This window comes from Microtus pennsylvanicus, chromosome 4 (assembly GCF_037038515.1).
Source record: "Microtus pennsylvanicus isolate mMicPen1 chromosome 4, mMicPen1.hap1, whole genome shotgun sequence".
NCBI lineage: Eukaryota > Metazoa > Chordata > Mammalia > Rodentia > Cricetidae > Microtus > Microtus pennsylvanicus.
The window spans coordinates 108663451-108674413 of NC_134582.1; the positions used below are offsets into that span (position 1 = coordinate 108663451).

General features: G+C 38.1%; 1 protein-coding gene across 1 annotated transcript; it reads left to right on the top strand.

The window, feature by feature from the left end:
• The first annotated feature begins 4174 nt into the window (after nt 1–4174).
• LOC142848897 (putative G-protein coupled receptor 141) lies at nt 4175–7691 on the top strand. The gene has a single exon (XM_075971073.1). The coding sequence runs from the start codon at nt 4201–4203 to the stop codon at nt 5089–5091; it is 891 nt and encodes a 296-aa protein (XP_075827188.1). The 5' UTR covers nt 4175–4200; the 3' UTR covers nt 5092–7691.
• Nucleotides 7692–10963: the final 3272 nt, after the last annotated feature.

A 10963-nucleotide genomic window follows, 5' to 3' on the forward strand; every position in this document is an offset into this window, starting at 1 on the left:
TGTTGTTTCTGTTGAAAGAACTATCGTGTCTGCACGGACTCTGGCTGTGGGTGGAGACAGTGTACGGTGGCTGCCTCCCTCCTGCTGAGATAGAGCGTATGCACATTGAGCAGAATTCCATGCCAGCCCTGTGAACAATAGGCGCGCCATGCAGGGTTCTCAGGTGCAGTTGTTTTATTTTTATTCTCTGCTGTTTGTTGCATCGAACCTATTTCCCAGTTTTTCTTCCTCATACAGGCAACCTCTAAACATAGTACCGTTTCTATGGGAACATGCTTTGGTGTAGAGATTCCAGAAACACGTTTTATTTGAAAAATAAAGATTGTCAGATTAATACATCCAAACCTGGGCTGTGACCCAGATTTTGTATGTTATGAATTAATTTGACTTAAAAAGAGAAGCTGACAATTGGTTGAAAATTGTTTCCGTGTGATTTTTTTTTTCCCTAGCTAAGTTGAGCTGGTAAAATTTTTAGTGTCTTAGTAAGAGTCAAATTTCTGTCCTTTGTTTAAAGTTTTATTGAAACAGTTAAGCAGATGGGTCTATTACATGTAGATTCTGTTATTTTTACATCTTCAAAGTATTGAGCTCTGTTAGACGACTGAACAGCAGACGGCACCAGTACAGGTGATGCTTATCTTTTCTGTAACAATTTGAAAATAGTCTCCGCTGATGCTCCAAAGGAGACCATAGTGAGCTTGCCTTGCAGTTAATAACATTTCAGTTGTTCTTAGTTTCTGTAGCTGAACATCGACTGGTATGACTAGGGCGTGTCTGCTGTGACAGTTGAAGGCGCGTTGGTTCCTTTTCTCTTCCTGTGGTATTAAATTCACACTTGTTTTACTTTATGCTTTGATGTATTAGGACAGCTAAAGATGGCTGAGGTTAGGACAGAAGGAGAGTCAACTCGTGCAAGAAGATGGGATCTTTGGGAGAAACAAAGGGTCGGTAGAAGTTCCAGTGGCAGAAGGCCAGTCTTTAAGAGAACCACAGCTCTACACAGCAGCCTGCCTGGGAGAAGCAAGCTGGTGAACTATGGAACGTGAAGGGAGACCATCAGAGAGAAAGCTACAGAAAGTATGTCCCCATGCCTTGCTCATTCTGAGTACAGAACATTTGGGGTGGCACAAAAAAACAGGATGAGAAACTGCATTTGAAGATCCCTCTACCATTTTCAGTTTAATTTTGCAAATAAGTCATTTTTGGTAGTGAAAACAAAAGCCTCTCCGCCAAGGAGAAGTTTTGAATCTGTCCCACTGTAGACAGAGATAAATATCCCTTTGAGCTCAGATGACTTATCACGGCTCTACATCTTGGCTGTTGGACTTCTTGAGACCACAGTGCAAGACTTGAGCTATTTCCTTCCTTCATGACCCTGCTCATGTGTCTGTTGACTGCCGTGTTAGGGTAGTCTCGGTTCCAGCAACTGCCTTTACTGCCTGCTCTCATGCATGAGGTGTCCACAGTGCCTCGGGCTTTTCCATCAGGACCAATCGCAACTGGAAAGGAGCAGGCAAGTACTTTTGGTGGCAATGTTTGGTTTTGGTAGGAGTATTTAGTTTTGGTGTTTGGTTTTAATGAGTAAACAATTACCCAGGATTAGTTACAGGCTTTTGAAAGATAATGGGGTTGTGGCCACAATGTAAAGTTTTGAGAGAAAATGTAGGAAGTTTCTGAGGAATAACAGAAGACAGGCCAGTCTCATGTATCATATCTTTGAGTACATTATAGAGGAGGAAATGATAAGATGTCAGAAAACCTGCTAGGCTCTTTAATTTACCCGTTCATTGGTTTTTAAGTTAGCACACAAAGTGTGTTTCGTTATACTTTCAATTGTGTGCGCCATTACCCTGCATGTTCTTATTCGCCCCTCCCCCACTGTCTGCCTCCATTTCCTCAGTTTGCCACTGCATACCTGTCTTCCCCCAAATTGCCCACCTTTTAAAATGTAATATTTTCTATTCTTCCTTTCTTTTAAGAAGTCTTTGTCTATTGTCATGCTCTTCTTTCCAATTTCATGACTTATCATACATGCATCTGCACATCAACACATAGATGCATGCATGTGCATAGATTGTTTTCTGTCTAGGTTCTACTTGCTGGATATGTCTTTCTGAGGCTTTTCCTGCAAAGTCTTGACTTCAGTTTCCTACGTGGATGCAATCCAAATTAATTCTTGAAGGGAGGCATCATTCAGTCATTTTCCAGCTAGAGGGAAGTTTAAATACCTGTCTCATTGTAAAGCAACTGCTTAACGGCAGGGCTATTTGTCTTTTCCCGAACTCTCTCCTCTGCCTTAGGACAGCACACTTAAACTGTGGGTCTGTGCAATGATTTAGGCTTAGTTTCAAATTAATTTCAAAATTTAAATAAATTCAAAATTCAAATAAAATTTCAAAACTACACTAAATTAGTTTCAAACTTAAATCATATATACTGAGATTTGAAAAAGACCAAAGTTTAGACACCATATTAGTATGATATTTGCTGATTTTAAGATCATCTAAAATATAGTTTTGCATAAAAGTAGGCAAATATTATATCTTTTGGATGTATGTCCTTTATTAAAATGCTTATTTTGTCTATAAATATTTAGATTGTTATGGAAGTTGTAATGTTTTTAGGTTTACTAAGTACAACAATTGTGATAGATTCAAACAAATTAAAAAAATAGCTGTTGTCTCCAATAAAAATGTCATATGTGCAGAAAAACTCCCAAGTGTTTAGATTTAGCGTATGAATGACTTCTCATTCTGATATAAATAAATTCCACTCTACCTCTCTCCAGGTGGGCAGAAGGCACATGAGGACAGGCTTTAGAGCCTCAGCAAGAAGCTGGAGCTGCCAGGAGAGCTGAGTCTTATGTTATAGTAGAGGTCTTGAGAAACTATTGTCACTTAGTGAGATGTTTATTAAATGCATATTGGTGCAATGATACTTTTAAATATCATAGCTATCCACGGTAACAGTAGAAGTCAAGAAATAAAACTGCCTCATGGTTTAATATTAAAAATTATGATTTTTTTAAAAAAAGAATCATAAAGTTGTCTGAAGCAAACTAGCTCACAGAGTGTCTGAGAACCCATTTCCTCCAGCCAGCACAGCCTTCCTCCTTCTACAGCGAAAGCTCCTGAAGCTGCAGTGGCTCAGGGCCCATTTTCAGCTTCTAAATCCAGAGCTGCATGCGTTTGCTGGGTGGCTGAAAGCCACCTCAGTTTTGTCGCTCACTTCACGATCTGCCCCTCCAACCCTCACACTTGAACTGGATTAACAACTGGGAAAACCATTCTTCAACAGCATTTCACTAAAATCGAGCACACCACTGTGTGGAAGGGTCTGGTTTAAGCAGACATCAGAATAGGTCCAGGGATCGGCATGTGCTGAGGTGCTTCTTGCCCAAAACTACCCCCAGAAAATGATCTCAAATGTCATCTGACATACCTTGTGTGATAATGACACCATCTGTGTGGGTTTTCTCTACAACTGCTGTTAATCCATTTGCCTGAAATTGATGGGTCGCGTTTTTAAATCTGATCTGAATGGAGGGTCTCACTGCAAGCAGGAAGACCTGAGTCTGGATCTTCAGGGCCTGACTAAAAGCTAGACATGGAAGCATTTGTCTGTAATTCTGGCACTGGGAGATGGGAGAAGGGTGTGGAGACAGATAGATTCCAGATGGTCTGATATTCAGACTATCTGAGTCGAAAAGTTCAAGGCACCGTGAGAAACTCTTGTCTTGAGATTTCAAGTGAAGAGTCATTGGGAAAGACAACTGATGTTGAGTGACTGCCATACAGATTTATATGCACACAAATGTGAGCACACAGGTACACAATTGATTTCAGTTACTGAGGGAGTTTACAAATTATGTAGATATTTCTCTCTCATGCTACCCCTTGTCCTCATATGTGTATATGAACATACCTGTTTGTAGAATACCTAGGGGGACAGCTCTGAACTTTGCATTCAAACAAACTCAACTTTCTTATTTAAGTTCACTCACTATTGTCTCTAGTTTGTTTGAATCACTAAGTGGAATCTCTAACAGTACTTCTTTTGTATGATCTCAAGGTTTTTAAAGGGTCCTCAAGGTTTGAAAAGTTGAATATTTGTACATGATTCATAGTTTCAATATGTCAATCATAACTTTGTAAAACTTTTGATTTAACAGTTTATGATCCAATTTCTTCGTGGCAAGCCATGGGTGTGATGAATGGAACCATAATGTCAAATGGCTCAAGCATGGACCAAGACTACTGTAATGCCTTCTGCAGAATTATTCTGATAACAGTCTATAGTGTGGTTTTATTTGGAGGCACCATTGGAACAGTTACGATGTCATATATGATGTTCAAAAGGAATAGTCAATCAGCGATTGCCACGATCATCATTAATATCATTGTGCTGCACTCGCTCCTCCTGATTAGTCTGCCATTCCGCCTCAGCTACTATCTCTCAGCAGTCTGGAAGCTTGGGTCTTTTGCCTGCCGAGTGGTTAGTGGCCTCATATATGGTCATATGTACTTTACTTTTGTTTTCTATGTGGCCATTGTCATACTTCGGTTGCTCATCTATTTTAAGAAACTCCAAATGCAACAGCTACAAAAGTTCCATGCCGTGGTTCTAAGTATTATTATTTGGATGGTAGCAAGCTTCATCTTTTTGCCAATATTTTTTTTACAGTATGGCACAGATCCAAGTTACACAGAGCAACAACAACGATGTTTTGAGTTTCATAGATCTCTCAACTGCACCGATACCATAATCATAAACTACTCTATAATTGCCATTATGATGACAACAGTTCTGTCTCTCTTTCTGATACAGCTCGCTGTAATTCTTTGTTTGATAAGAGACTATTGGCCTGATATGTGGGCCCATCAGGATTACCGAGCTCAAATCAAGAGTTTCTTCTTCCTGGTAGTCATCGTTGTCTGCTTCATACCCCACCATGCTTTCAGGGTATATTTTATTCAAAATTACCCAAAGGAAAAGAATTCTAAATTGATACTTTACAATGAAATTTGTGTTGCTTTAACGGCCTTCTGCTGCCTGGACATGTTGTGTTTCATAGGTGGCATCATCCATTAGACCCTCCTATGCCTTTATTTGTGACTGCTTTATGGAATATCATGTTGAAAATCACTCCAATTGAATAGGTGAGGTGCTGCTATAATCTTAAAAAATTCCAAGCTCTCCGTTCCTGAACACCAAATATTTAGATTTCTCTTAGCCAAAATTGTTTTCTTACTAAGACTTAGTTAACCCCTAGTCATCCCCATTTCCTTTGAGAATGCTTACAGGCTCCAAATATATTTCAGAATATGTTTGATTAACCTTAAACCAACCAAGCACACAATTCCTTCCTTTGTCCATTTCATGTAATACTCACTTCAGTCAAGCATATCTGTTGGTTCTTACAAATATTCCTGAGACATTTAGTCTACCAATTTTTGCCCTGAATGTATTTGTTTTCCCAATTTCTGTCCAACAAGATCTAGAGACTCCATAGATAGGGACTCTACAGAAAAACAGGGCTCTAAAATAGTCTTAATTTGTTCAACTTACAATTTCCTGCTGATATTGGTTTTTGGAGGGAAACATTAGTTTGGATAGAGTGATCAAGAGAGTTAAAGGAAACTCTTCCAAGACACTGGACATTGATGTGGTTCACTGTAATCAAGGCACAGTAGGAAGGCAGAAGTTACCTCCCAGTCTGCCTTCAATACAATACGAGTAAAAGACATTGGAAAAAGCATCAAGAAACTGAACATAGGCTGAGTTTTCAACAGACTCTTTGGGTTCAAATTTTTGAGGCTTTTTATGATTTTCCAAGATACCCTACACATCTGGGGACTATCATACAATTAAACAAGAGCCTGTGTCTGCCATGATCAATAAAAGCAATCAAAAGAACTTACTTGGATTCCACTTATATCATAAAGAAATTGACATGCACTTTGCTTATAATAATGCATGCTTGAAGACTGTATTTAATTAATACCATAAACAAACAATGCTCTAGTGGCTAATATGTGGGTGTAGTTAATACAATTAATTTTGAAACTGGTGTGTGTGTGTGTATATATATATAGGAGGAAATAAAATTGTGTTTAATAACCATTGAACTTTGGGTCAGATATTTACAATTTTTTCCATGGGTCCTTTGATAGAAGAGAGTGCTTAACATATAGGACTCAAAAGTGTTTGTTCTTTGTTTCTCTAATTCAGTGGCATCTATTAGAATTTAATTTTAAGATAGGGCTGTTATGATTTGATAATGGAGTATATCCTGAAAGGCCCAGGTATTAAAAGCTTGGTCTCAATTTTGGTGTTCTAGAAACATTGCAAGGCAATATCTACCTAGAGGAAGTAGGTCAAAGGTTCTTCCTTTTTTATTTTATGCCTCTTGTATTCCCATAGATGAAGATGGCTCTTTTCCACACCCCACCTTCTACAGTGATATTTTACTCAAATGTATAGTGTCAAACTGTGAACTAAAATATATCCTCCTTTAAGTTGATCTATTAGTTAGTTGGTTACAAAGATTATAAAATGACTCATAAAAGCAAATGGTACCAGAAAGCAAACTCATTGTTATTTCTATGTCTGGCCATATGGTTCTTGAGCCTTTGGAACTGATTTGTGGGTAGAATTTGGAAGAATCGGAGGATGTAGCTAGGGAGTTCCTGAAATGCTATTTGGAATAATTGGGAAGTGTAGATTAAAGAGGTTTTTAAATGTTATACATAATATTTAATATCTGGATCTGTGGGAGCTCAGAAGGCCAAAATGCTGTGTTTACAGACTGAACCCAGGCTTCTTAAAAAAGAAGTTGGAAATCTAAGGATGGACACGACCATCTTAAATAACAATTTTCAGTCAGCTGAGGTACTCTTCAACACAATACAGACTGATACCAAACTTTTCAAGAAAGAGATTGCACATCTGAAGGAAGACACTAGTACTTTGTTTAATACGCCTTGGTCAACTGAGTTATTTTTGTAAAAGGTACAGTCTAATAGTAATTCATTTAAGGAGAGATTGCCTTTCTTCTTGGCAGAACTGGTCTTTGGGCAAAGAAATGCCCATACCTCAATCACTGACAGAGATACACAATATCTGTAAATGGATAAAACAGGACTGTCATATCCTGCCAAGACAGGGTAAGATAGTTTTGAAAAGTTTCTTGCCTTTGAAAATGGTATGTCAGTTACATTAGGCCTTAACCAAAGTTGGTTGCTTCAACATTGCAAATGAGACTTTGGGTGATTTCCCAGGTATCCAGTTGTCTCTGTCATTTGTTGCACATCTTGGAAGTTTCTCGATTGCACTTCTTGCTTACTCAAGTAATAATGTTTCCCTTCTCAGATCTTCGATGGAATTAAAGATTAGATAATTGTAGTTACCTTCTTCATGATTTAGCCAAGCTTAATTTCAATGCAATATTTAGACTCCTTGAAATAGAATGTTTAGTAAAACTTTTGTTATGCATTTCTTGCTTAGTATTGTTTATTGTTTGTAATTTTATATTTGGTATCTGTTCTTATTGTATATAGTTGTATTGGGTTTGGATTGATCTTGATTAGACAAAAGGGGGAGATGATGGGGAAGCTCTGTCAACCAATCACATCTAGTTAAGGCATGGCTACCTGGAGCCCAGGAAGAAAAATTGGGAGAACTCAAGTGCGCCCCCCTCTGAGGCTCCCACTGGACAGATAGGAAGTCGGATCTCCTACTCTTGTAGTGTGAGTTTCCCCTTATAACCATTAAAATATAATTGCTATTCTTGAGCTGGCCTGGTTATTTCTTGTACTGACCTAATTTGCAACAGGGTCACTGCTGGGAGGACTTTCCCAGAGGTGGATTCTCTACTAAGGTAACTCTCAGGGGAGGGGGCTTGAAATGGATGCCAGGGGCTGGGGTGATGCTTCCACCCAAACATCTAAAAATTTGCTTTAAGTCTCAGAAGAGATGTTTAACTTAAGATGTTAAGAAATCATTCTAATTTATTAATTAATGTGTGTGTGCATGCATGTTCGCATGCACACACCATATGTGGGAAATGGTTCTCTTTTTCTACTGTATGGGCGCCAGGGATCTAACTCAGGTCATCAGGTCTGACCTCAAATGCCTTTACTCATTGAGCCATTTCGTCAACCTTTAACTTGAGCTTTTGAATATTATTGAAAATGTGAGGACTTTGGGACCTCTTGAAGAAGGGCAGAGTATATTTTCCATTCTAATAGAGACAAAAGACTTTGGGAGACAAAATTTATATTATGATTTAGATATGAAGTATCCCCCATTGAAAAAAAAACTTATGGACTAAAAATCTTAGCCTCCATTTGATGAAATTCTGGAAACTTGAAGCAGTAAGACCAAGTTGGAAGAAATATGTTAATGGGTTTGGTTTCTTGAAGATATGGCACCACTGCTCCCTCTGTTCTCCCTTTTTTGTTTGCTAAGAATGGACGACACATCCTTGCTGTATGCACTTCTCCCAAGTTTTCATCCCAAGTACTTTGGGCCAAGAAACAACAGAGTATTCAGTGCAACTAAGATCCAAAACAATCATTTTATCTCTTAAGTTGTTGTATTGTGTATTGGTCACAATGATATGAAAGTAATATTAACATAAGAGCCAAAATTTTACAAAATTCTGATCCATGTCAAAATATACATTAGAGACTTGAAATCTTATTGATCAATGTTTATTACATACTTTATTATTATATCCATTATTAAATCAAGATATAAGAAAATATTGATTTTGCCCATAAAACCTGTTTTATTAACACTATAATTATCAATTACATTTCAAAATACTATAGTCCAAAGGTTTTCTAATTCTGTTACAAAACAAGAATCAGTGTGCTCACACTACATTTTATTTTATTTTTTTAAGATTGATACATCTTAACAAGAGCATCTTCACAGTGGTTGCAATTGATTCAGTCGGTATTCAACTAACTAGTATGTCAGTTTCCATGACTGCTTTTATTATGATAGACAGCCTCTCAGAGGGATGCTAATGACTGCCACCTACAGTTAGTCATATCACTGCAAAAGCCCTTCCACCTCCTCTGTGGACTCATAAATAGAGTAGACATTCAAAGGGATACCACTTCCCAGGATAGCTTATGGTGAGGATGTGGCTTCAATCTTTCTCATTTAAGTTGATTTGTTCTGAAGGAAATCATGTCATGCCACAAGCCTGTGAAAAAGCCCATATGGCAAAGAACCGAGACTTCTTAACAGCCCTGTGAGTGAGCCTGGTTGTGAATTCTTTCCCATTAGACTATGGAATAACTGTCCACTGGTCTAGCACATTTACTGTTGCATCAAGAGAAACCCTGAGACAGAACAACTCAGTTAAGCCACTTCTAGATTCTTGTATGGAACTAGAAATGGTTCATTTGACCATTGTGTTTTGGGTGATATACAATGTTTTATAGCATATTAATCACATGTATTATTACATAATGCATAAGTAGATAATACTTCCATGTAGGGCATTGTATCTGAGTTTTATAACTCACTTGCTAGTCTCTGTTTGTTCTAGTTGCTGTTAATAACAAACATATCATTGCATATTCTCCAAGATAACTGGGGATTGGCTAAGAACTGTTAGCCATGCTAAGTATAAACCTGAATCACTAACAGTTATAGTATCTGGGACTTATATATTAGTCTGTTTTGTGTTGCACAGCACAGACAGAAAACCTTACAAAATAAACAAATAGAATTGTGAGAGACAATGAAGTATTCTATTACTGAATAATTTGTTAAGCAACGACAGAGAATTACCACACATCTAATTTAAAAATTTGATGTCATACATCTAATTGAGTTGTTGGTTAGATGGGGCCCCACAGGAACAACTCAGACTGTTGGAAAGACTAAAGTTTATGCTCCAGAAATTGACAAGGCCCCACTGTTGAGGATACATACACAATTTACAAATGAAGGTGTCAAGTCGGTGCCCACATAGAGCCTTTACCTCTATATTCCAGCATCCTTGGTTCAGGAGCACACCCTGCATGCTCTCCAAAGAGAAACATAAATGCCAATCCAGTCAAAAATGTTTTTATCTACACTTGTGTAAGACCTTCAAGAAATTCTAGGGCAATGGTGGCGTAAAGCTTGTGGGAGTAACAAACCAGTAAGATTTGACTTAAAGCCTACTCCACCAAATGGAACTGACACATACCTGATAATTCTTGAATGACCAAGAACCTGAAACTGGATAGCCTAGCATAAAAACAAATACTACTGGTCTAAAAACAATGTGATAAAATGACTTCAAACAATATTCTGCTATTCTCATAGATCAGTGCCTTATTCAACTTTCAGAAGAGAAACTTCTTTCTACAGTAGATGGGAACAAATACACAGAGCCACGGTCAGATATTACACAGAGAGCAAGAGACCATGGAACGCTCAGCCTGAAACAGGATGTTTCCATCAAATCCCTCCCCTCAGAGGTCAAGGAACCCAGCAGAAGAGGAGGCAGAAAGAGTTTAAGAGCTAGAGGTAAGGGAGGAAACCTAGAAAACAAGGCCCTCTAAATCAACACGAGCAAAACCTCTTATGAACTCACAGAGACTGAGGCAGCACGCATAGGGCCTGCATGAGTCTACACCAGATCCATGTGCATATGTTATTACTTCCAGCTTAGTGTTTTTATAGTATTCCTGAGTGTGCAAACACCTTGGTCTCTGATTCCTGTGCTTTCTCTTGGGCTCTTCTCCTTCTGTTGGTTTGTCATGCTAAACCAGGATGTGATCATTTTTGTCTTATTTTTGTTTATTTTGTTTCACTTTAAAAAAATGAACAAATGAATGAATGAATGAAAACATAACCAGTAGGATAAAGGTTAACAATGTAACTATCACTTATGCCTGCTGGGAGAGTTAAAATCAGTCTTCTCCAACAGGGTGACACTGGGTATATCAACCAC